At 40.7% G+C, this 27,758-nt stretch overlaps 1 protein-coding gene across 1 annotated transcript in view; it reads right to left on the reverse strand.

Moving 5' to 3' along the window:
- ARFGEF1 (ARF guanine nucleotide exchange factor 1) overlaps nucleotides 1-27,758 on the reverse strand; it is a 319,100-nt gene that overhangs the window by 16,401 nt on the left and 274,941 nt on the right. Inside the window, exons 31-36 of the mRNA XM_082258428.1 lie at nucleotides 17,576-17,711; nucleotides 15,140-15,278; nucleotides 11,852-11,915; nucleotides 7,672-7,801; nucleotides 6,589-6,728; nucleotides 5,178-5,346 (exon numbers count right to left, since the gene is read on the reverse strand). Of these exons, the coding sequence (XP_082114554.1) occupies nucleotides 5,178-5,346; nucleotides 6,589-6,728; nucleotides 7,672-7,801; nucleotides 11,852-11,915; nucleotides 15,140-15,278; nucleotides 17,576-17,711 (778 nt within the window). The remainder of the gene's footprint in view (nucleotides 1-5,177; nucleotides 5,347-6,588; nucleotides 6,729-7,671; nucleotides 7,802-11,851; nucleotides 11,916-15,139; nucleotides 15,279-17,575; nucleotides 17,712-27,758) is intronic.

Genomic DNA, 27,758 nt, shown 5'->3' on the forward strand with positions numbered 1-27,758 from the left:
ATTGACTCTTTCTCAAGCCCTAGCTGCCAATATAATGCACGTAAAGCAGAGTTCCACTCAAAAGTGGATCTTCCGCTTTAAGTGGTCCTGACATGCCACATTTGGCATGTCATTTTTTGGGGGGGGGGGAGCAGGTACCTAGTTTTGACAGGTACCCGCTCCCACTTCTGCTCGGGCCGCCAAGGCGGGTCGGGCGGAAGTTCTCCTCTCCCCCCTCCATGCAATCTTCTGGGATACGTCACAGGTCTCAGAAGATTGCCCGTCCATTCAAGATGCGCAGTGTGCACCTGGCTGCGAAGCCGCAAATTGTCACAGCCGGGTGCCCACACTAGAGATGCCGGCGTCACGGGGAGAAGACGGAGAGAACCGAGGATCCCCCCGGCCGCATCGCTGGACCGTGGGACAGGTGAGTGTGTTTATTAAAAGTCAGCAGCTACACTTTTTGTAGCTGCTGACTTTTAATAAACACAAAAGCCAGTGGAACTCCCCTTTAAGCTCTGTGCAGCTTCAGTGTGGTCCACATATACCTTTTTGACCGCAACTGTGGTAGGTGTTTATATTACCTCCTTCTGTACACGTTGTTTCTACTAGTCCTTTGCAAAAGGATGATACTTCCAATTACTTATACTTTGCTATGTTCTGCTTTTGACTTTATTTCTATCTTTAGCTTATCCCCATTTGGACAGTCTTGGTCAAGATTTAACCGAATTTAACCAAAAGCCAATCCATTTATCAGCCATACACCTACAGGAATACATCTATGTCCTTTTGCTTACTACTTTAGATGTGTTTTTAAACATCCTATGCCTGAATTTCATGTTGGCAGCCAGTATCTCTATTTTCTAAAATATTACATATATACAGTTGTATTCAAAATTATTCAACCCCCACTAAAATTGATTGTTTTGGCCAGTTTGACATTGATTTTGATCATTCAGTCATCCTGCTTACAATTAAATCAAAGAGGCACGTGTAGGTCAGACAAATATAACATAACATTTATAATGAAATAACCACAAATGTCTTTTCTGTGCTCACATCATTATCATTTTTATTCAACCCCCAAGTGACATTCCATCTTAGTACTTATAACTGTAAAAGGATGTTGTACTAACAGCTTTTAAACATGAAGCATAGCTTGACACAAGTGTCTTGCAGTGATCTACGGGTATCTTCGCCCATTCGTCATGGGCAAAAGCCTCCAGTTCAGTCACATTCTTAGGCTTGTGCACTGCAACTGCTTTCTTTAAGTCCCACCAGAGGTTCTCAATCGGATTTAAGTCTGGTGACTGTGATGGCCACTCCAAAATGTTCCAGCCTTTAATCTGCAACCATGCTCTAGTGGACTTGGAGGTATGCTTGGGATCATTGTCCTGTTGAAAGGTCCAACGTCTCCCAAGCCTCAGGTTTGTGACGGACTGCATCACATTGTCATCCAATATCTCCTGGTACTGAAGAGAATTCATGGTACCTTGCACACACTGAAGCTTCCCTGTACCTGCAGAAGCAAAACAGCCCCAAAGCATGATTGACCCCCCCGTCATGCTTCACAGTAGGCAAGGTGATCTTTTCTTCATAGGCCTTGTTCTTCCTCCCCCAAAATAGCGTTGATCCATGGGCCCAAACAGTTCTAATTTTGTTTCATCAGTCCACAGAACACTATCCCAAATCTTCTGTGGTTTGTCCACATGACTTTTGGCATACTGCAGTCGACTCTTCTTATTCTTTGGAGACAGCAAGGGGGTGCGCCCGGGAGTTCTGGCATGGAGGCCTTCATTACGCAGTGTGCGCCGTATTGTCTGAGCAGAAACTTCAGTACCCACATCTGACAAATCTTTTCTCAGTTTCTCAGCAGTCACACGGGACTTTTCTCCACTCTTCAGGTAGCGCACAGCCGAAGTCAGCATCTTCTTTCTGCCACGACCAGGTAGCATTTCAACAGTGCCCTTTGCCTTGAATTTGCGAATGATGCTTCCTATGGTGTCTCTTGGTATGTTTAACATCTTTGCAATCTTCTTATAGCCATTACCCTTCCTGTGAAGAGTAATCACCTCTTCTCTTGTCTTCCTGGACCATTCTCTTAACTTCACCATGTTTGTAACCTCACCAGTAAATGTCTAGAAGGAGCTGAGTATCACAGTCATTTTAAAGCTGCCTAATTGGTGCTTATTAGGCTTTATTGCTGCTCCCTGACATCCACAGGTGTTTTCAATACCTGATTGAACACAGTTCAATGAACCTCTGTTCTTCGGAGTGGTAGTCTTTAAGGGGTTGAATAATTTTGTCAATGAAGAATTCACAAAAGAAACATTTACTACTGTATTACAAAACCAATTGATCTAATTTTAGTTGCATATAGTTCTTTAAGAAGTCCTTGTAGGATTTCATTCTGAATACAATTACAAATGTACAGTAAATTCCCTAAAACCCTTTACAGCATTGGGGGGTTTAATAATTTTGAATACAACTGTACATATTTTGTATGCAACCCTTAGGTTGTCTGGCTAATCTGGGCCCTACCTTGCAACCCCAGCGGCACCCTTCTTGGTGGGGATTGTGGGCAGGCTGCCATTTTTTCGGCTGACCGCTAGGTCAACATAGACCACCACCTTGCTTATTGGTTTTAAATACTTCTGGGGCTAATCTTGTATGTGGAGCATCTCGGAGTCCGGTTGGTTTCATTTTCATGGTGCATACTATCTCCTTATACATTAAATGCATATACTTATCTGCTTCTATATCCATATAACCTGTATTTATTACTCTCTTTTGCATTTTAGAACATTTATGTAAAAATATATATATGTGAGCATCCTAAAGAAGAGCACAACCCTGAAGTCTCGAAACGCTTCAGCTGTCTCACCCCTTCTTTGTTGTTCATCATAGAGGTTCTTCTTATGTCAATGTGATATTGTATCCACATACATGTTAGCTCTAATTTCTTATGTCTCTGTGTCCCTTTGGACAATTTTACTGTTGTAATAATTAAAACCTATTTTAATATATATGCATATACTCATGCCCCCTTTTTTGTCTGTTGTCTAATATTGCCCACAATAGTCCCAATTTTTGGATGGTTTCCTTTCTGTTCTACACAGACAGACATAAAACAGATCTATCTCCTTTTTATTTTTGCATCAGGTAATTTTTACTGAAAATTATTTTTCAGTTATACAACAGAGAAACAACAGAGTTATTGTGACACTTGCCACTTCTGGCAGTTCTGTGCACAATTATAATTCTTCAAAATGTGAATGACATGCATGTGAACAAAGTAAGTAACAATAAACAATTGTAGTAACAGAAAAGAGCCGCTCAGGTGAGGCAAAGCACTCCGGTGCAGGTCAGATCCGCCATCCAATCAAGTAATCAAAGAGAAAGTTTGACCCCACTCAGGAGTTGATGAAAATGGAAGTGTTTTATTCCCCATAAAACTTGAATACATAAGTGCATCACACAGACATGGGACAGGTTGACGCGTTTCACGACTCTACAGATCGCTTACTCATAGCCAACAATAAACACGCCAGGAGCTGTGTTTGACCTGCTTTGCCTGCGTTGATAATGGATGTCAATAGGACCAAACCTAAAGCAAAGCAGGAAAAATGTAGCAAAAAAAATTCTGGTCCACACTGTACAAGATCATATACAAAAAGCTACTTTTCTCCATAGACTCGTACGACTCTAAAGCAGAAAAGATTCATAGTTGTAAAATGCATGTATGTCAATTTACACTAATTTACATTATTTTTTGTCATGGCATGTTCACAACTAAGGAAGCAACAGAAAAGGAAATGGTAAAAAAACGCAAAGTTTAAAAACTCCTGAAAACACATGTAAAACTTGTATAAGATGCGCACAATGTGAATGAGAAAATTTGTTTTACATACTACAACTCATCCCAGATTTTGGTACTGCTTCTAAAAGGCAGCATTACATAACTGAGAAGGTCATAATTGCTTAGTTTTGGTCTGTTAAATAAACCTTTGAATGCATTTTTTTTATATCTATTCGATATGTTCAAAAATACCTGTTGATCCGCCCAGAAATCCAGTGAGCTGATAACAGTGTCTCTGCAACAGTGAAATCCCCAATAATGTTATCAGCCCTGCCAAATTCTCTATGTGGACTACAGAACACCCCCCTATGATATGGAGATGAGGTGTGGGGTGTGTTTTGTAGTCCGAAGTCAGGAAAGAAATGTTGCTCCTCAACAGATACAATATTGTGGGTGTGTTTTGTCACCCTGGGGCAGGAAGTGTGTTACTGGCACACAGGGACTTCATTGGCAATGTAAACAATGAGAAGACTGAGCAGGCAGGTAGGTGTATTTTATTGCAGAAGAACCTGCCTGCTCGCAGTATATGGTAGTGGAGCTTTAGTTAGGACTGGTAAGCTGCAATATATTCAATTTTTGTTCTTAGATTTAGATACTTTAAAGCAAACATCCACCCAAAAGGGGAAGCTTTGCTTGTTTGTACCCTCCCCTGCCCCGTTTGGTACTTTTTTGGGGGGAGTGGGTACCTGGTTTTGACACTGGAATCTGAGCCGGAAGTTCGACCCCCAGCCCCCACTATTCCCCGCAGTATTTTGGGACACATCACAGGTCCCAGAAGACTACGGGACCATTCACAAAGCGCAGCGCGGCTCGCACATGTGCAGTAGGAAGCACGCTGTGAAGAATCAGCTTAGGTGATGACATTGCTGGATTTCTGGACAGGTAAGTGCCCTTATATTAAAAGTCAGCAGCTTCAGGATTTGTAGCTGCTGACTTTTAATTTTTTTGGGGGGAGCCTGGAGATCCTCTTTAAATTAACTTTGCCAGCAATTCCACAGGCTCAGCATCAGGGCTATTTGGTAAATAAGGATAGTGGTAATTTACCGGGATTGTGATAGTGGGACAGCCAACTGCACACATGAGTAAATAATAAAAAAGCATCAAACAGGGAAACCTGTGCCCCCAAAGATAATTAAAATGCAAAGTATTCATGTGTTATTGCAGTGTACCTTTATGAAGAATGTCTACTTATATTATAATTATATATGAAATAATACATATCACACAGTGCCCAGGTATGAGCCTACTACATAGACAACAGTGCAGTGGTATTTCTGCAAATTAGCCATATGAACTTTGTATCCAAGCTCTACACAAGATGGACATCAGACACACTAACCTGCTTTCCATAGCGCCGTTCTCTGCTCATTATTGGAGTTAAAAGCTTTTGCAAATCTGTGGGATTCCAGTAAACAATCAAGGAGTTTGAAGAGCTGCTGAGATGTGAGGAAGCGATACATGCCTTGATCTTGAGTGTCAACATGGACATCAAAATGAACAGTGTCCCTCTGTAAAGGCAGAAGCACATAGCTTTATATTAGCAGCTGTCAGTCTGCCAACACAAGAACAAAGGAGGAGCGCTCAGACACCGCGGGATCGCTGCAGGAGGTGGAAGCTAATTAATCCCTGTTAGTCCATACACACACTGCTACACTTTAGAATTTACAGATCATTCCCAAAGAAATAATGTGTATATTACCATCATTCCCATTTTTTTGCTATGACTTCACAACTGCTGTTCTATATTGTGATCACTACTTTTTAAACACAGATGTGTTCTCCCAGTAGGGACAATGTCAGCCAATGTTAGCACAAATGCTGAAAAACAGATGCGATAAGATCAATTACTTACAAGAAGTATTCTCTTTTCCTAAATTCCGTGAGCCGTTAAATTTTGCTTGACTTGTGTGACTGTATGCTATAAGAGCTAACTATAGAACAACATTGGGTAATATCTTTAATTATAAACCACTGGACAAGCATCACTAATTTTATTTGCAACATAGACAATTCAGGCAGTTTCTTTTCTGCCCATTTGCTGACTTTGCATGTTGTTTAGTAGCTTCACTATAGCTCTAGTCCAATCCTGAAGCGGTCTTTGTGATTAAAGTGGTTGTAAAGCCACTTTGTTTTCTTCCAAGAATCCCCTGTGTTTGAATGTATGTGCCCCAGTGTATGGTATGCTTTATAGAAAATATGCAGCTTTATACTGTATAGTGCCACTCAGCGCTCACGTGACCACTTGCCGTTCTCCTCCCCCCGATCTGAGATCTACAGCAGGGGAGCTGAGAACTCTCCGCTGACGTAAGCCGGGAGGAGAGGACAACACTGGGCAGGTGGTTAAATGAGCGACAATCGGCGCTCTGAACTAAGGTATGAAGCTGCATATTTTTTATAAAGCGCATACACTGGGGCACATCACTTAATCTAACACAGGGGATTCTAGGAAGAAAAAGTTATTATAGCAGGGAGGGAGGGGGAGAGAGGAGAAACAGCGGCTGACAGAGGCACATAAACTGATCACAGTATCATGGATCAGCAGCCATGATAAACCTGGTCAGTTTACAGAGGACAGGGCAGCACCAGGCAGGATCAACCAGGTATTTTAAATTATAAAAAGGAATAAATTACACAGCACAAGCACTATGTTGTTATTTATGCTTGAAAGGAACAGGATCATTTTTTTTTTTTTTTGGGTTACAACCACTTTAAGCTGGGAGAGCTGCAATGTTTCAGAAGATGTGACCCACCTGAGCTGCTGCCAAGTTTTCGGCATCCTCCTTCTTACTGGTTGCCGGAAAGAACACAATGTTGTCAATGGTCTGAATGAGCTCCAGTTGGACCACACACTTAATTAAAAGTGCCGAGAACAGCTTCTGCTCTGGAAGTTCTTAAACATAAAGCCAGCAAAATGATTACTTGCAAAGAAGACATTACAGTTTCTTCAGACCTAAAGCACATAATTATTAATCTGAAGAAAGACTCAAGAACAAAAACATTTCTCCCATTACTGAAAGTGATGGATGTACAATACAGAAAAGTACAAATCAAGCATGTTAATACAGCCTTCATACACTGGTGGTTATTGAAACTGAATGACCAGTGAAGCAGGGTAAAGCAGCTATTCCTCAATTTATTTGCTGTATACTAGTTCTGAGGCAGTGTGACTACAGCTACTGTCCTGAAACTTGTATACCTGTCTGTGAGCTGGGGGAATAGTAATTTCTATTTGAGGCTTCTCATAGGAGTTCTGCATTAGGTAGTTTAATACTACTTTATTACACAAAATGGCAAATGACAGATATATTTTTATTTCTCCCTTTATATACTCCGGGATTGTCAGAATCGGTCAGTTTCATTATAGTTGGGGTCACACGAGCGGTACATATGAGAACAAAAAATGTCCCCGATCAGCTGCACAAATGTGGGGGTTTCCGTGCATGCGCAGAGACGGCTGTTAGTAGATTGTGATCTTTTTGCATGTGCAGGAAATTGACTGCACATGCAGCAGATGTGCTGAAGGGCTCTGCCAGGACCCGAAGGCCAGGCAGAGCCCTTCGGCGCATCAGTGCACATGCTCCAATAGTGCAGGTGGAGAGGGTGAAGAGCTAGCACCTCCACTTTAAAAGGGCAATGCGGAGAACAACAAAATTGTTTGAATCAAATGATTTACTTCCAAGGATAGAAATGGCTTCATCTATGGCCGGCTTTAGCTTGTGGTCATCTAGTAGTTAAAGTTCTGTTTGAAAAACAAACTCTGTGCCACACAAGCCAACACTAGTAAAATTATCATCTCGCAATCCCCCAGTGCAGTAAAAGAAAAAGGTACTCACTTGTTCCAGACTTAGAGTAGAACTCCTCGTGGGCGACTGCGGTCATCCCCGACTGGGTCATTCTCCTGCCGTCTGCTGTCCGAGGCTGTATAGAGTCATGAATATCCACAGATTTCTGAGATATAGAATCCTGAAACAGGCACACGAACACTATTAGGATGACGAGTAATATGGAAGAAACAAATACTTATTTGGTTCAAGTACATAAATCCATGCTTTTATTTTAACTTTAAGAATTAAAGCTCAACTCCAGCTTTTAGTAAAATTTAAATCGTTTGTTTGGACCAAGCTGGTCTGAAATTTACCTTCACTATGACGTTCAGCAGCTGTGAGCTCTCATACAGTATACAGCCAGCTCAGCTACATACACACAGTATACAGTGCTGTGTTCTGGCAGTGGGATGGAAACTTCTCATCAAACAACTGGAACAAAATTCAGTCGGGCTGAGCACTGCTCACCCATTCACAGGGAGCTTTGTATTTTCAGAAAGAATACAAAGCTTCCTCTGATTGACCGAGGCAGAGAAACCGGCAGATGATAAAACCATCTTTACCGCAGTCAATCAGAGTAATCTTTGTATTCATTCAGAGAATACAAAGCTCTCTGTGAATGGTTGAAAATGGATCAATTGTGCTCCAGGTGGCGCTCACAGCCTTTGCATGTGTTAGTATAGGTAATAGTTTGTCCACTTGGTTGAATTTAATGATTTAAACTTCACTAAAAGCTGGAGGTCAGCTTTAACACTGCAAATTAGCTAAGTCCAATAAGAAATACTTTATGTGCAATAATGGTTACAATTTATTTTTATTAAATTATAATATGTAAAATTACAGAGGAAACTCAAGTTATGTCCTTACGTTAGATACAATGTAAAGTGGTAGTAAAGCAAGTAATGTAATAACAAAATAAAATAAAAGGAAGGGAACAGCTATAGGTATAGTACTTCTTGGTCCTGCTCACCCCCCCAGAAAGGATCAGGCTGTAAGCAGGCCATAACCAACATAATAAAATGTAAAACAAGGAACATTGTTATAAAAGTTAGGAAAATTAGTTACATCAAAATCTGAATTGCGATACATAGGTATACAAGGGTTAGGGCAGTGATGGCGAACCTTGGCACCCCAGATGTTTTGGAACTACATTTCCCATGATGCTCTACTGCACTGCAGAGTGCATGAGCTTCATGGGAAATGTAGTTCCAAAACACCTGGGGTGCCAAGGTTCACCATCACTGGGTTAGGGTAACAGTTAAAGGTTACATTTTTTTAAAGAATTAAAAGCTCCAGGATGTGATAGCCATTGCAGCCATTTATTTTTAAAGATATAAGTGGAATCATTATTATACGCTAACATTAGTTCGTATTGTGCTTGTATATTTATTCAAGAAATTACAGTCGAGAGGTTTGGTGATTCTGAGGATTTCCATAGACTGGTTATGGTTAATCTTGCTGCTATTAGTATATGGGCCATGGTTATCCTAAATGCTAAGGGGTATATGTCCAAATTTATACCCAATAATGCCATATCAGGGGTAAGTTTAGTTCAATTACCCGTAATAGAAGCTTTAAAGGAGGATACGGACTTCCAAAAACCATGCAAGTTTCTGCAGCTCCATATGGTATGGAGCAGGTTGCTGATTTGCTTGTTACATTTCAAGCACATGGGTGAAGTGGAAGGGTATATTTTAGATAGCCACAGGTGTTAAGTACCATCTATTTAAAATCTTCTGTGTGTTGTCCAAGTGCTCAATGCCAGAGGAAGCTTTACTTGCAATCTGTATAGCTTTCTGCCATTGACTCTAAGACAATTCTTGTTTTAGATCTACTGTAATCATATTTGAGCTTTTAGGCCTCATTCACACTGGACGTTATCAAAACATCAGTAGAAAGCTGTAGCTGTAGAAGGCGTTTTTCAGCAGTAGCGCCATTTAGTGTTTTTTAGCTTTTTTCAGCTGTAGCATTTTTTACCCTTTTTTTTTTTTAATCAAAACTATACTCCCACAAAAGCTTATGGCTCAAAAACATTGATAAACGCCAAATAGCCGCGTTTTTCTGTGTTTTTTAGCTTTTATCAGAGTTAGAGCGTTTTTACAGCTGAAAAACTCCTCCTAAAACCCACTAGTTCTGCGTTTTTTTTACAGCCACAAAACACCCCAGCCAAAAACTGCTGATACCAGCCTATGTGTGCATGGACACCTTGGATAACATACTGGGGAGTTTACTGGCTGCAGAAAAAAACATCGGACGCCAAAAACAGCAGCTGTTAAAACGTCCAGTGGCCTTACTGTCATTTGAATAGAATGATACAAGCCATAAAAAACAGAAATTCCCTTCGTTATAAATGTGGCAACCCTGTTTGATCCAGTCACAAACAGAAAAGCGTATCTTGCAGTAATCTAATAGTTTTGTTGGAGTGGATACTTTGGATCTGTTTTTCATGCTTTTGGTTTTGGATAAAATGTTTTTCCATACCATTAGCGTAGACCTGCTATTCAATAAGTTCAGTGGGTTAATTTTAGGAAGAGCATAACTTGCAATAGATAGAGCTGCTAAACCATGGCTTAAAGTAATCTCTTTTTCAATATTCAACCAGAGTTTATCTTCAGGTGAGGAAAACCAGAATCTCATCTGATCAAGTAAGGAGGCATAATAATAATAATAATCTTTGATGACTGGTAGCCCCATGCCACCTGATGATTTAGTGGTGGTCAATTTTACAATTTCAAGACATGCTTTTGGAGGTTTACCTGCCACTAGATCCTAACAGTACTGATACACAATACTGTTTGAATCTAGAAGAAAGGGTTAGACCCCCGAAAGCATATCCTAAAAAATATCCAGTAGCGCAGATTGCTAAAACTGCCTTACACTAACACTAGAATGCCACCACTGAGCACTAAGGCTGAGCTCACACTAGTGCAGCTGCAACTTGATTCAATTTTTGGTGCAGTTGTGTAGTATGTTTTTGAAGTCTTTGGGGCACACAATCGCACTGCATTGCACCAAGGTAGCACCTGTACCTTTCCCAGGAGCATACACATTTTCTTTTATAAGGTCCAGGTCAGGACTGAGGACTCTCTCCATACCCTATGTGGGAGTGCTGAGTGCCTCAGCGGCCAATCTTCAACCACTGAATGCAGCGGCAGATAAGTATAGACAGCCATATAGGTGTTAATTAAGTGCAGTTTTTTTCAACCAGGGTGCCTTGAGGTTTCTTCAGGGGTGCCTAAAAAAAATGCCCAAAAATTGTATACAAGCCAGTTTGTGAATGCAACCTGCCTTTTAGTTACACAAAGCCATGGGTTTTCAGTGTGCACCATTAAAATCCACTAGCTGCCGGTGTCCTAAAGACAAATGGCATGATCAGGTAATATGGAGGATGTCAGTTGCCTGCACAGCATCCTTGTACCCCCCCTGTCCTTTGCCTCTCCATCAGCATTGGGGTCACATTAGCTAAGTGATGGAAAAAAACTGAGGGAGAAGAACAACAATGGAATACTAGTCAGTACCAGTTGGTAAAAGTGTATTTGGAAGGATAAATCCCCTCTAACTTTGGATGCCCTACTTGTGTGGATATGGCTGCATTATGTAAAAGTATTAGAATCGTTTTTACATTTTAGAATGGGGTGCCTTTGAGACTGTCCATCATTTTTAAAGGGTGCCTCGAGATTGTCTATCATTTTTAAAGGGTGCCTTGACTGAAAAAAGGTTGAGAAACACTGATTAGGTGAACCTGCTGCTTTTCCTTGCATGGAATGAGCACAAGCTCACCTAAAGCTGCACATTCTCCAAACCCAATGTAAGGCTTGCCATACATTATACAATTTTCTTGAACAACTTTAGATTTACCAAAACAAAATAGGAGGTGAAACCTAAACATTTTCAATTTTTATGCAATTAGGCAGGCCTTTGCACTACATAGTTGAAGGTAAATCTAAAGGAAATTGAATCAGAAAAATGTATAATGTATAGCCAGCACAACTCTTGATAAATAGCAAAGGGTGGCAAAAAAGACAGTTTATGGAGTGCCTGGGATCAATGATAATTTGAGTGTAAATTACACTGTATTAGATAACATTACAGAAAATGTATCAGTGTGATTTTAAACATGTGTTCTCTCTAAACACACACACACACTTCAAATAAATTACTATTATTATTCTGGGAAGATAACACTTACCAACTGTTTGTCAGACTGGGCACTTATATCTGAATCTCCAGCAGCAGGTTTCCATGTCAATAACCTAGAGAGAGAGAGAACATCAGGGATGAAGAGCACATTGCACACAGACACACCATGACAGATCTATTCTACAGTTTTACAGAAGCAGCAGAAATGATGTGACTTCAAATCCAATCAATCTCACATTCTCTCTTTTTTTATTTGAAAAAAAAACTTGTATTGGTTACATACAGATCAAAACAACATAGCCAACCACATATACTGTATATTATACAAAAATATATCAGATTCGAGCAGACTGTGACAACAAAATGTAGGCATCAACTAGCAAACAACCCAAGTATAATGCAGCTTACATAAAGAGAGTACATGACTTTGTTAACACTATTCCCATACTGAAATAAAATTGGTCAGATCCGCCATGGCAAGCCCAGGTACATCTAACCATGGGTCCCAGAGTTTTTCATACTTGCGCGGACACCCACTATGCTGGTAAATGAGCCTTTCCAATCTAATGGCGTTTCCCACAGCAGCCACCCACTCCCACAGCAGCCACTCTGATTTCCAATGTTTCATTATCATTTTACGAGCTAGAAATAAGCTACTAGTAATAGCCTCTCTAGTATGATTTGTCCCATGCAAACTCGTCTAGTAGGTTAAGCAAACAAGATTTGGGGTCCAAAGGAAGCGACACTGGTTCAGTGTCCAGCACCACCCCCCTCCAATATAAGTGCAATTTGGGGCACCTCCATAATAGGTGTATTAAATCACCATGATCCTGCCCACATCTAGTGCACATTTGTGTAGACAGCAGTCCCATAGTGTGTCATCGGGGGGGGGGGGGGGTACACGCTCAAAAGAATATAGAGTTGTGTCAGCCTTTAAAATACATTCAAGGAGCAAGTGGTCACAGCTTGTAGAGCTTCCTCCCATTGATCCCCATCTAGCTGCCCAATGTCTTCCTCCTACTTAGTCTGCACTTGTAGGGGATGTTTTTTAAAAAATGACTGAAGTAGCGTAGCATATTGCTGGGATATGAAACCCTTGGATGCCTCTGCCTCCCTACCCAAAGTAAATAAAGGTACTGGAGACATGGTCCATTCATAGATTTTAACCTGAGCCACTATGGCATGCCTTAATTTCATGTAGTGGAAGTGCATAAAGGGCGGCAGGCCATATGCCTTCGTAATGCATCTAATAGGAGCAGAACTCCCTTGTGAAAGATTTGCCTCAAATATACAACGCCATACCTCTTCTATATTGCACCATGCTGTAGTTTGACTAACTTAAGATCGGTATTGTTTGACCAAATGGGACTAAAATCTGTAATACCCTTCACTCCATGAAGGTACTTGACTTTATTCCATACTTTCTGTATTAGATTCTATGTAGGAAAAATTTTACATGGCTTTCCAAAAGCCTGCGCTTCGAGGGCCATAGAGCTGCTCCCCACCGTGTATAGCATTACATTAACAGAAGAGCTACTATGCGTATTCCCATGCTCTGCATATGTGTGCATAGTGCTAATCAAATGTTGTAGTTGGAAAGCCAGGTAATATAACCAGGGATTCAGCAACACAAGACCACCGCCATCTTTGGGATGTTGCAGATGTTCTATTTTTATTCTAGCGGGGGCGGTTTTTCCAGAATAAAGTACGAAATATGGTATTAACTATCCTAAAAGTCTTTAAAGGGACCGTCACCGGGGAATTATGAAGGAGATATAACAATTGGGGCATAAGAATAATTTTAATAGGATTAACTTTGTCAGCTACCAACATGCATAGAGAGTTCCAAATTTGTATGCGTTCTTGAAATCTTAGTAGGAGCAGGGAAATATTAAGTCAACCATAATCCCTGATACAGGGTGTTATCCAAACCCCTAGTTATTTAAGGGAGGCAGTAACTGGTAAATCACACACTAGGGCAACATAACCCGCTTCTCTGCAAATCAATGAGCATTAGCGTAGTTTTTGACCAATTTATCTTGAGTCCAGAGTACTTTCCAAATCCTGTAATGGTGGCCATAGTCTCCCTCAGTGAAGTGTCGGTATCGCCAAGCAAAATCATTGTCATCTGCATATAGCATCAGTTTTTCCTGCCTGTCCCCATAGCAGAAACCAGTAATACCAGGATTATCCCTGATCTGAATAGCCAGTGGTTCTATGGCCAGGGCAAATAGCAGGGGCAACAATGGGCATCCCTGCCCAGTGCCCCTTCCCAAAGTGAAAGTTTGAGATAATCTACCTTACTCCCGGATAGCAGCCTGAGGTTGACAATACAATAAACAGACCCAGGAGATGTATATCTCCCGAAATTCAAATCTTTTAAGAACCTCCCAGAGATCTACCCATTAAATGCTATTGAAGGCTTTCATAGCATCTGGAGAGAGCTGGGCTCTATGAACTACATTGTCAGCCAATGATTGCATATTCAGAAAAGGCCTTCTCAAATTGACCACAGTAGACTTTTTAGGTATAAATCCGGTTTGATCTGAAAGTACAATGGATGTAATAACCCTGTTCAGCCGAAGGGCCAGCCCCTTAGCTAATAGTTTAATGTCACTCTGCAGAAGTGATATAGGCTTGTAGGAACTTGGGTCTACCGGGTCTTTACCAGGTTTTAAAATAACAATAGCATTGTTAGCCTTAGAAATGGTGGAGGGCAGAATGCTTTGTTCCCTTTCAGCATTAAAACCTTCAATAATTGTGGCAATAATATCTCTGTATATTGTTTATAAATTTCCATGGGGAGACCGTCCTCCCCAGGAGCCATGCAATTGGGGGATGCTGCAACTGCTCTCTGTAGTTCCTCCAACGTAAGTGGGGAATCTAGTTCACTACGCTGAGCAGCAGTAAGGTATGGAAATGTAATCCTGGACAAATACCCTTCCAGTTCCTCTGGAGCATATATCGAGGAAGGGAGGAATCACGTATGCTTTTAGTAGCATACTAAACTATACCAGGGACAGTGAATGGAAGCTAGAAAGTTTCTATAAATTATTTCTGGAACAATTTCAATAAATGCTTACATGACCAAAATTTATAAAGGCCAGGCTGTTTCAGATGAACGCTGAAACTCCTATCTAATAAAAGTAAACCTTGTAAACCCTAAATGTATATTTCAGGATCTGACCCACCAATAAACCATTTATATGGTGACTTCCTATTCAATGCAACAGAAGCAGTGAACCCTTCTGCTATATTCTATTCCCTAGTTGTACCTGCCCTATGTGTATATGTGATTTTCTTCAAATGTACAGGGAACCAGAGACTGAACACTCACGCATGTGGGATGGTGGTCTTGAAGATATCTAGCATACAGTTGCCAGTTTTATCCCAGATTTCAAGAGTAAATTTTTCTCCATTTAGAATAACAACATTTTCTAGGCAATTGGTTCCAGATCTAGCCAGCTGTTCATTGTCTGTAAAATAGAACATATTTCTGCATTATTCAGAAGTAAATTGGGAACATAAATGTGAAGGGGCAAGTTATGAAGTAAGCAAGCTCTCAAACCGAACCTGTGCTTTGCCCATGCAGGTTATCTAAAATGGTGATGCCTGCAGTAGCTTATAAATCACCCTCCCTTCGCTCCCCAACACTCTGAATAGAGGCCAGGAAAAAAGATAAACACTGTGTACTTACGAATCAGGGTTGCCAACCGTCACTAAATTTATGGACAGTGTGTAAAAAAACAAGGATTCTTTTACAACTGTCAGGAAATATCAGGGGCTGATAATTTATCATGCTGTATTGACCTTTAAGGGTAAATCAAGCAAATTACTTGTATGAGTATTTTCAGTGTTTCCAGATTGTGTTTACAATATTGGTTGTCTTCGGTTTTTTTCTTTTTATAGGAGTTCTGTCATTCTTCAGGTTGTCAGAAAAAAATGTGCTTCGGTAAATGTTCCACATTTTGTCAGTAAACAATTCTGCGGGAGGTTGGGGGGGTGCATGAACCTTCCATTCCTCCTACATAACAAGCTGCTGGTCCTGGTTGAATGGCTGGTCAGCACTGGGAGTGGGGAAAAATCCTTTGTTCTTACCATTAAGATGTAAACCAGCCTTTCTCAACCTTTTCAACAAAGAGGAACCCTTAAAATAACTTTCCGGTCTCAGGGAACTTGTGCTAAAAATTACTAGACCTACATCTCATGATACATTAGTGTGAAGGTCAGTGGAATGAATGCTCCTTACACTTGTGGTCATTGGGAAGATTTCCCCCCTTTACAGAGAGCTAAAAAGATGAATGGTGTCAGTGGGAACTTACCTGAGAGGCAGAAATTGCTCATTGCTCAAGGAACCCCTAGCAAACTCTGGGGGAACCCTGGTTGAGAAACCCTGGTCTAAATTGGGATTGTTTTTTTTTCTGTCCCAGCCAACAAATGCAGCAGCAGGGGAGAAAAGGTAAGATAAGTAATAAGCGTGTCTTGGATTTATTGTAAGTAAATCTAAATTTCAGAAACATGTAGAAGATAAATCAATCAATACATCATTACATTTTCTTTGTATGTAATGCATCAGAATAAGTACCTGACTTTAGATCAGCCTCTTCTAGTGTACTGTACAGCAGAGATCAGACTAGCAGAAGTAGCACCAGAAGACAGTAAATTATGCTGCAGTGGTCATAAACGAACAAGAATCATAAAAAGAGAGAGCTTAACTGTAGCAGAAGAAAATCAGGTCTCCTCCCTGCTGAAAAGGACTGTGCAGTGTGGAAGAGATGTGTGAATCTTAGGACTGGATGTCCAGAAATACATATATGGGAGCGGTTTGACCTGCCAAAGACTATTAATTCTAAACTTACATTTTCTAGGATTACCACTTGTCTACCAAGATAAGTTTCTAAACAGTGCGGCAAACTAGTAGTTAAATCAAGCTCACTGTTGTTGCTTCTATTGGGAATCAAATGTCGGCTTTAACAGCAGGCAAAGGGCTTTTAGGTAAAAGTGATACAGGGGTCTCCATATTTGTCTAATCATTTAAACAATAAGGGTCCTTTCACATGGGCTTTCCGCCTGGATGACCGCTCACTGTGCAGAGACAGACCTGTCAGATCCCCGCTCTCCTCTATGGGAGATTGGATGAAAACGGACCGCCTGTCCGTTTTCATCTGATCCTATCCGATAGATGGATGCAAAACTGGATTTTTGTAAGAACTTACAGTAAAATCCCTTTCTCTGAAGTTCATTGACAGACGCAGCACCCGCCCCTCTGTTATGGGGAGGGTTTGTGTCTTCTTTTTAACTGCTTGCTATGAAACTGGTTTGTGGTAGAGTGTGTACTACTCCTGTAGGGGGCAGCATAACCCTATGGTATAAGAAGCATAAGAGCTGCGTCTGTCAATGGACGATAGAGAAAAAGGGTTTCCATCCCTCTGGATTCCACGCACAGGATCAGATCGGAGAGCAGTGGGTGTCAGCAGACATGTCACTGCTGACATCCGCTGCCCCATAGGGGTGCATAGAGCATCCGATCAGGTCCGCCTGAAAACTGACAGGCGAATCTGATCGGAAAGCCCGTACAAAAGGGGCCTTAGAGTCTGGGAACCACCGCAGGTCTTTTGGTGAAAAGACACAGATTGCACCAATGTATCTTCCTCAATGAGCATTGATCACAGCACACATTCATACCATAGCAGTAGAATTAGTGAGTAATGCAAAATCACTTGGTTTAGTGAACACTGATTTACAGTCTGTATCAAAAACCAGCAGACCTCACCTTGCTGCACACACCAGTACAGCTGAGAAAAAATATCATCAAGTAGGACATCACTGAGGACCTCAAAGTACTGTGTGAAGACATCACATATTGCATAGAGTGCGTGGTTGCATGTAGTTGTCATCCATTCTGCTTTCTACAATGACACAAGGAAAAACAATAGGTATGTGCAAATTCTTAATTCACAATTATTAGCAACAGATTCATACAACTGTACAACTGACAGGTACTGGATCACACTGTAACACTATTCTCCAAATGCAGGATTACATTGTCAGAATTAGACATTGTGATGTTTAACATGTACTTGTCACTGCGCAAAGCAGCCAGTTTCTGAGATGAAATAGAATTCCGCCTATTATATTGATGACTTTAAAACACTTTCAATAATTTTAAATTATAAGCTCCCTTAAAGTGTTCTAAAGGCTAGACAATATTTTTTACCTTAATGCAATCCAATTATTAAGGTAAAACATGTCTCCTGTATTTGTATTACCCCCTCACCTCAATCATACCCTGTGAAACAAAGAGCAGGGGGTGGGGCTGAGCCATGCTGTGTGTATCTTTGGATGCACACAGCCTGACTCGGGAGAAAGCCCACATGTGCACCCTCATAGGAAGTAGCTTCCTATGGTGGCACACAGAGAAGAGTAGGAGCGCCATTGGGAGACTCCAGAAAAGGAAGTTCAGGGCAGCTCTGTGCAATACCATTGCACAGAGCAGGTAAGTAGAACATGTTTGTTATTTTAGGGGAAAAAAAAGAAGCCTTTATAATCACTTTAAAAATGGATCTTCCAACATCTTAGCTGTGGCACAAATTAACAGCATATCACCGTCTGTCAAAGCAACTTTTCTCTAACAATATTAATTGGCGCAATATAACTGTGAGAAATAAATTACACCTACTCCATATCCCTCAGCTTCAGCATGTGTGTGCAGCAACAAGCACCTGTTATGTTTGGAAGATGCTGGAACATCAGACTCCAGACATGGGGTCCTTTAATGTGCAGCATGTACTGCTAAATTGGGTCACATTGTTCATACTGCTACAGATATATCCATGTGATCTGCATAGCAGAGGAGGGATGCCAAAAATTATTATTTCTGGAACATTTTCATACTATAACTCTCTCCAAATTAATAATTAACTCCAGCATACTTACTTCTTATCAGTTTTAAAGGGCAGGTGTACCTTTTACTAAACTTTCGCAACACCCCCCCCCCCCCCCCAACAGACTTCATCAACTCCCCCACTGTATCTCTTTGAATTTGTTCCAGAGATATGGCTCATTTCTAGCTTTACATCTTTGGCTGCAATTCCATCCAAGCTAATGGAGACTCCAGGCATGAAGAGGGCTGAAGAAAATGTCCACCAATAATGAAAACAAAAGAGTGGGCTGCAGCTGTAAGTACCCAAGGGGAAGTTGTTTTATCTAAGGTTTAGTAAAAGGTATCAAAGGGTATGATGATATACCATGACTTTGGAAAAGATGATATTTACATGTCATCACTACATTAGGTGTCCAAAAAGAGAAAAGGTTTATTTCTAAAAGACAGAGATGCAAATCATCATTTTCCATGGTGAATCCATAGCTACGCCGATTCAATATGTATAAAGATTTCAGAGCCAGTTAGTTGGTTGAATTCCATTTTGCTTTCAGATGTTTCAGGCTTGTTTTACCATTAGACTAAGACATGAAAGCCATGGCTTCTACAAATTAGGGTTTGGGGCATAACAAGACAAGATAAACAGTAGGCTTATAGGGAGAGGGTTTCAAGAAAAAGGTCTCTCTCCAGCGCACATTGAAGTTGATTTACTAAACTTAAGGGTGCAAAATCTGGTGCAGCTGAGCATGGCAGCCAATCAGCTTCTAACTTGAGCTTGAACAAAAAATCTGGAAGTGGATTGGTTTCTATGCACAGCTGCACTGGGTTTTTTTGCACTCTCCAGTTTTAGTAAATCAACCCCCCAAGTTGATTTACTTTCACCCTATAACCCATTAGAACAGAAGGAAGAAAATAGAGAAGCTTCGCAATACACAACTATGTGAACCTAATACATATCATCATTGGGTATGGTAAAAATATCACTTGACATACAAATTAAAAAAGAGCCAGACGATTTCTGATACCTAATAATCGACCAGATAGGATCACCTCAGCATTAAAAGCGTGCCCATATTTAAAAAGATTACAGTTTAAAAAAAAAAAAGTTTAATTTATTATTTCTTGGATTTCGTTCCAGTCTACAGAATGGTGAATTCCCAGAGGAAAATAAATCCAGACTTAGAACAACATTAATGCAAGTAGCACAGTATCAATTGTGAGCTGGGTTTGACAGAAAGATTATCGGATTATCTGCATTTGACGGGTGTGACCCCATAATGCTGACAATCTTGTGTCATCTATGGAGGGGATTTCACTTTGGCTGAAGAAAAAATACTAAAAAACTTAACAATAAAATAATATAATGAAATCTTAAAAAGGAATCTACAGTTTTGGTAAAGATTTTCAAACATGAATGTAAATCACTGAGCCTTTATGTTCATAACTGTCACTTAAAGTCCATAAGTTTGTGAAAAGTGGATGAAACAAACAATGTCATTTCTTTAGTTAGGATATCTCTGCTCTAAGCAGTTCTTCAGCAAAGGTGCTATTAGCATACAGTCACTTTATACATAAATGGAGAATGAAAGTTGTCACAGACATCAGTCTGTGGAATGGTTGAAAGGATGCTTCATTTTTGTAGCTGCACCCAATCAATCAACAAAAAGGTGTCATGGGTATGTGATCCCGGAAATACACTTGCAGCACCATCAATTGTTCTACATAGGTAAAGTAGAAGTGTAAAATCATTACATGGAAGCTGACCACACACAGAGCAAATTAGGGCTGGTTCCTGCTAAACCGGCTGAAATTAGCCTAATGGGTGGCCCTATCGCCATGCTCCTGCCCAATGTCTTTTGTTTGAAAAATTGAAGGATACGCTGTGTTCCTAGATTGGAAGGTAGATCATTATTTCTTAAACTTTACCTATTCCTTTTCTTTCTATGCAGTCCTAGACTGGACACTAGATCACTATATTTCTTGAACATTCCCTCTTCCTTTTCTTGCTATGAGATCCAAGATTGGATGATACTACATGGCAGATGAGGTTTAATATTGAAAAATGTAAGGTAATGCACATGGGTGTCAGAAATATGAATGCAAGTTACTCGCTAGGGGGTGAACCTCTGAATAAATCTAAGATAGAAAAGGACCTGGGGGTACTGGTAGACAACAGGTTTAGCAATGGCATGCAATGCCAAGATACTGCAAGCAAAGCCAACAGAATACTGGCATGTATAAAAAAGGGAATTCACTCCAGAGATAAAGAGATTATTCTCCCACTTTGCAAGACTCTGGTCCGGCCACATCTTGAATATGCCATCCAGTTCTGGGCACCGGTCCTCAGAAATGATATGCTGGAACTGGAGAGAGTCCAGAGAAGGGCAAAAAAAATAATTAGGGGAATGGAGGACATCAGCTATGAGGAAAGACTACAAGCACTGAACTTATTTTCTCTGGAGGAGAGACGCTTGAGGGGGGATATGATATCAATGTACAAATACCATACTGGTGACCTTAGCATAGGGAACAAACTTTTCAGAGAAAGGAAATTCAATAATGGGGCCACTCACTAAAAACTAGAAGAAAAGCAGGTTAACCTTAAACTGCGTAAGAGGTTCTTTACTGTCAGAGCAGTAAGGATGTGGAATTCTCTTCCACAAGCAGTGGTATCAGCAGGGAGCATCGATAGTTTCAAGATGGGCACCTTAAAGACCACAACATACAGAGGTATACAATGTACGGGTAACACACACACACGTTGAACTGGATGGGCTGGTGTCTTTTTCATCCTAACTATGTAACTATGATGATAGATCACTATATTTCTTGAATTTTCCCTCTTTCCTTTTCTATCTATGCTTTGCGTTATTATTTACTGTTTCTTGATTGCCCAAGGGTGTAAATGAGAGACGATCATCACAGATGCTAGAGCCACAGTGCCTTACTGCAAATATTTGCCATCAAATTGGTTCTTTAAGGACTTTGGGAGCATTTGGAATGAACAGTAGCATTTCCCTTTTTTGGCTGCAGATTTCCTATATCTGATAGGGGAGTGACAGGCAAACTCTGTCTATTTCCATTTTTTCAGCGTTTGGATATTATTTAGATGGCCGTGTTGGCATATAATTTATCTTCACTCTTTGTGGATGTAGCCTGGTCACAGGACTCATCTAAATCTGTTCGGGGTTGCTATTATTAAAGCTTTTGCAAAGTGATGGAACAAAGGATTATGGGAAATGTAGTCCCGGAAGGAATGGAAAATTGTAAATCACCTGTCTGATCAGACTATCCTCCCAGGGAGCATTGAGACTCGCAGGGGCAGATGGGAGTGTCTACAAAAAGGGGGCGGGACCAATATTTGCACGCTTACCTCGAGGACAGCACGCTGTGAGGAGGAAAAGAGCTGCTGCGGAGTGCAGAGGAGAATAGGCCGGAGGCCTAGCGGAGAGACACTGGGAGTGAGAGAGCGGTGAAGATTAGAAAGAGACTCCTGCAATCTAAAGTAAAGGGGGCCCCCTGTAGGATACAGACTAGGATATAGCCTAGTCTCAGGTTAATAGAGTCACTGAAATAAGTTAGACAACTTGTAGTGTTATTCTTTATTACAGTTAAAGCACTATTTCTTGCGGTCACTCTCACATTTCTTTTGAGGGATGATTTATTGACAGATTATTGATACATCAATCCTCAATTAAAATAGGATCTAATAATTCAACCCAAATGCACACATATTTTATGCTGAGTGCTGAATCCTATGCAACTCTGGGTTAAGGATTTAGGATCTCTCTTGTATTTCTGATCTTTTATGTTATTTGTTCTATTGAAGTTGCTTGTTCATTCTTTTAATTCGAACTAAAGACAATAAACCTGATCTTTTATTGAAACCTGGTAGTGTCTCATCATTCAACAAGTCTGAACCTATAGTGTCTGGTGGGTTGGACAATGTTCAGGGCAACCAAAGTGAGAAGGATGTGAACACACTTGGCCACTCCCCAGGGGGCAGGGCTACATGTATGTAAAGTAAGTGCTTCTTGTGCTCTTGTTTTGTATGTACTTTCAGATTGTTGGACAAATTTGGTATTCAGCTTATTGCGCTATGCTGAGCTTTCTTTGTATCTTTTTGAAAATATCAATAGAAATTATTGAACATGAAAAATTGAAGGAGTCGGTCAAAAAAATTGTCAGATGCATCCAATCAAATGCAGCCGATGTTCAGGTATTCAGACAGCCACCATTTCTGGCTGTCAGAATACAATAGCTGGCACTACAGATCCGTTAATCCAGTATTAAAGTGAGGAAACCATTAGATCTTTTTCATTCAGGCCAAGTGTATAGCCAGCTTTGGAACTGATCTGTAGAGAAAGATGGACACCTGAATTGATCAGTTGGTTTGAGTATACCCAAATACAGAGCAATACTACTTTCGAGAACACTTGTGTACACATCCAAATGTTTAACCACTTGACATCTGGAAGATTTACCCCCCTTCACGACCAGGCCATTTTTTGCGATAGGGCACTGCGTTACTTTAACTGACAATTGCCCGGTCATGCAATGTTGTACCCAAATAAAATTTCTGTTATTTTTTTCCCCACAAACAGAGCTTTCTTTTGGTATTTGAGCAAAAAAAAGGCTGGCAATTTTGTAAAAAAAAAAATATATATATATATATATATATAGATTTTTTACTTTCTGCGATAAAACATATCCAATAACAAAATTTTAAAAAATCGAATTTCTTCGAAAAAATTTAGGACAATATGCATTTTGATTAGTTTGCACAAAAGTTGTAGTGTCTGCAAACTATGAAATATATATACTGGATTTTTTTTTTTTTTTCATACTAGCAATGGCGGTGATCAGCTACTTACAGCTGGACTGCGATATTGCAGCAGAAAATGGATACTGACACTTTTGACACTTTGTGGGAACTAGTGACACTAATACAGTGATCAGTGCTAAAAACAAAAAACAAAAAAACAATATCTGACACAAGGGCAGTGTGTGATCATGGGGATAAAAGGTCCATATTGGAAATGCAGTGGTAATATGATATCTCAGTCCATAAACAAGTCCATGAGTTCTTGGTCAGGAAGGCCAAAAGGCAGCAGCTATCTTCAGAGTATAGCCAGCTCGGTTTAGTAAACAAGGGAGGAGAAAAGGATGCTTCACCTAAGTGTAGCAATTAAAAGATACTTTAAAGCACAATGGTTAAAAAAAAAAAAAAAAAACTCACAAGATAGTGGAGTAAAATGCACTCATCAGAACATGGGAATGCCACTCTAGTCCATCCTGCATCTGCAACGCAGTATCTTTTAACTGCTACACTTATGTGGCGCTTCCTTTTCTCCTCCCCAGTGCTAAAAATATGCACTGTCACTGTACTAATGACAATGGCTAGGGAGGGGTTAAACATCTAGGGCGATCAAGGGTTAACTGTGTGAGTAGCCAGCGTTTTTGTGTACTGTGTTAGATGCTTTTACTAAGGGAAGCAGGGACACAAAAACCATCACTCCCCCCCCCCCCCCACTCGCCAGAATGGAGCTCTGCAGAGCTCTGTTCTTTGTCTCTGCCTGACAATCGATGGGTGCCGGTGGGCATACATTGCCTGGCACCCGTAGAATGGCTTCTGCTGTGAGTTATCACAGCAAAAGCAGCGAGCGTGCCCCTATCCAGAAGTGCAGAGTCATATATATATATATACACACACGTGGATCTGCACAGGAGGGCTGCCCTGTAGCAGTAGATCTGCTATAGGGTGGTCCGTGAGTGGTTAATAGATTGCCTTCTATGAGAAAATTGCACTATGCTTTATGGGGTATTTTTTGCCTTCCTCTGGATCAACTGTTCTGGTATATGGTGGTTTTCTATTTATTCACTCTATCTTTTTCTTTTGGTTAAACAAGATGGCACTTGTACGTAACTATGCCACGGATGTAGCTATGCAATAAAACAAAGTATGTAAATATTTTATTCCATACAACATTCAAAATAAAAATCATAATGTAGAACTAAATTGAAGCCCAATGAATATTAATACTTCTATCCTCCAGAATAACCTGTACACCTGACTGGTAAACACAATTACAGAAAGATGCATAATGAATGATTTCACGGGCTCAGTCAGCGAGAAGATAACCCCGATGTCACTGGAATGCAGACAACAAGTTTACAGATTACAATAGTTTACTCCAATTTTAAATAATTTAGTAGCCCGTGAACAGGAAAACACTGTGCTGTATGGAAAATCAGAGATGATGACTTTATACCACTGTTCAAGTAAAAGTGGAAGATTTTGGATTTTTACCATGAGACACACAAGTGTCTGCACTGAAGGCTGTGGACCAGCTTTGCCAGATGAGTGCCAATTTCTATAGAAAGTAAACTAAAGACCAACTGAAAAGTAAACTGTTTCTTACATTGTTTACTCTGGGAAATCAACTAAGCTGCAGTCCATTGTTTGACACCCTGCCATACCCTTTGCTATACCAAAAGATAGAATAGAGTTTTTTTTTGACCCTTGTTGAGATCTGCCCAGCTATTATATGCTATTGATAAATGGCCAATACCGGAATACAAATTCACGCCATTACAGTTGCTTGTAAATTCTGCATTTAGGCTAACAAACATTGCCTGACATTTACACACTCCTTAATAAAATATTAAAGTGGTTCTAAAAGCCTTACATTTTTTTTTTACCTTGATGTATTCTATGCATTTAAAAAGTTGTTGTAAACCTCAGACATGAAATACAAACAAAGCATATCTCTCTGTTGTGTACTTTCTCAATCCAGAGCACTAAGTGCCATTTCTGTCCGCTGTCTCGTTCCTCTGCTATCAGAATGAGACACTTCTGACAAGTTTTCCTGACACCAAGGGAAAAATGATGATAGGAAAGGGATCTCCAGTAGATTGACAGCCTCAGCTCTGTTCCGGTGTGCTGCATGAAGGGGAGTATATCTCTTCCCTCCAATCAGCTCTCAGAGCTCTCCCCACTGATGTAACTTTAGCTCTCCACCCCTTCTTTTCGGGGGCCAATAGATCTTGTGTAAATTCTGCACTTTGAATGAATGTAGGGGAAAGACAGCGATAGAAAAACAGGTACAACTTATGTAGGAGGATTTGTTTCATCTTTGTGTATTACCTGAGGCCAGTCACTTCACATGGTATATGTGAGGGTTTACAACCACTTTAAAAAACCAACCTTCTATGTTAGAGGACCCCCCTACCAAAGCCCCCCTTATACTTACCTGAGCCTATTCTCAATCTATTGCTGTGCTTGAGAGCAGCAGCTCTCTCCGTGCTCTCCCTCTTCACTGGGCAGATTGATAGCAACAAGACCATCGGTTCCCATTGCTGTCAATCAAATTCTGTGAGATGGGAGCAGAGGACAGGGCCGAGACGCACTGTCTGTGTTGGGAGTGAGCCTGCACTAGTGCTCCCATAGCCCTCCATGGTGGGTACTCAGTGAAGTAGCCAAGAGCACTGGCTGGGGACCCCAGAAGAGGAGGGGGGTTACCCAGTTCAAAACCAGTGCACAGAGCAGGTAGGCATGACGTGCTAATAAAAAAAAAAAATTCAAGCTTTACAAATCACTTTACCAGAGAACCTGGCAAGCTAAAAATAGCTGTAAACATTTACATGAATGAGACTTAAATTATGACTTAAGTACTAAAAAAATTCCCAGCTTTATTTCTTTATTCTATATCACAGGACACAGAGCAGGTTATATTCATAATTATGTGGGTAATGTACCATCTATAGGTGAATGGAAACTGGCAGATCAATCAAACAGGGAGTCCTCCCCTATATAACCCCTCCTATACAGGAAGTGCCTCAGAGGTTTCCCCAGTATCTGTAAGGTGATGGTCAATGATGTACTGTTGGAGCATACTTGGAGGTCCGAAAACAGTTCTTATGTGAATCAAGGACTGAAATCAGATCCATTCAAAAGACAGTTAGCTAAATTGGATGGTACCTGAGCCTCGCTGGATAGGAGAGAAGAATCCTTAAGGTTTGCCTGTATTGCAGACTTATGACGCTGGACTCTGCATAATGGAACCCTGTGCAGTGTTTGTTCTGACCAAGGTGCTTTCCAGCAGGGTGTTATACAGGTCAAGGGAAGTGGACCCCAGATGTAAAAGGGTCCAGGTCCTTGAAGGTCTGTTACGACTAAGCCTGCCATGATGGGTAAAGGTTGGACTCCTGTTATGATTCAGAGTACTAAGGCGGAATGGCAAATTTACATTTGCAGTGTTTCTTCCGGTGGCCACTGGGAGCAGTGTGCGGTTTTGGTCTGGCTGGCAAGGCTCTGCGTGTTTCAAAAAGTGTATTGCACTCCAGTTTTCTCCTCCAACCCTTGAGGGCATGGGGCCATGCTGTATAGCCTACTCTTATGCAGTGGAGGCATGAAATAGAAGGGCGGCCATTTTTCTTATAGCTGAAAACACACGCGGGCTGAAGGGTCAGTGAGGCTCCTGAGAAACAGCAGGGACATGGAGAGTCTATGGCTGGATGATATGTGAATGCTACTTGTGGGGAGCTGCATGACCAGACAGGACACTGCATTTGTCTGCATAATACCTGGGAAGTTTGAACAAATGTTTACTGTTACACCCCTGCATCGGTATTAATGCACATAAAGGTGTTATCTCTCTAGTTTGCATTGATCTGCAGGAACTTACCTTCAGGGTGCACTGAAGCAGCAAATTGGCTTCATTCAGGGTGCATTTGTTACATATGTGCTTGACTAGTCCTACGAAACTAGTAAGAGACTAAATGGGGATAATTTTGTCAACGTTCTTTGATGAAAAAATACGCTTCTAGAATGAGGGGCAGGTGCAGCATAGTATAACATGTTTGTATGCATACCTGCATAATTTCATATCTGCATGGCTACATAGCTATGTAGCGGCATACCTGCATACCATATGAACTGCATAAATTGCATACTGTATGAACTGCACAAATTGCATTCTGCTTATACTGGATGAACTGTAAACTGCATGAATTACATAAATGCATACTTGCATAAACGCATACTTGCATAAACACATTTTCATAAACACATACA

This window comes from Pelophylax lessonae, assembly GCF_965119305.1.
Source record: "Pelophylax lessonae genome assembly, chromosome: 5".
In the NCBI taxonomy this organism is placed as follows: Eukaryota; Metazoa; Chordata; class Amphibia; order Anura; family Ranidae; genus Pelophylax; species Pelophylax lessonae.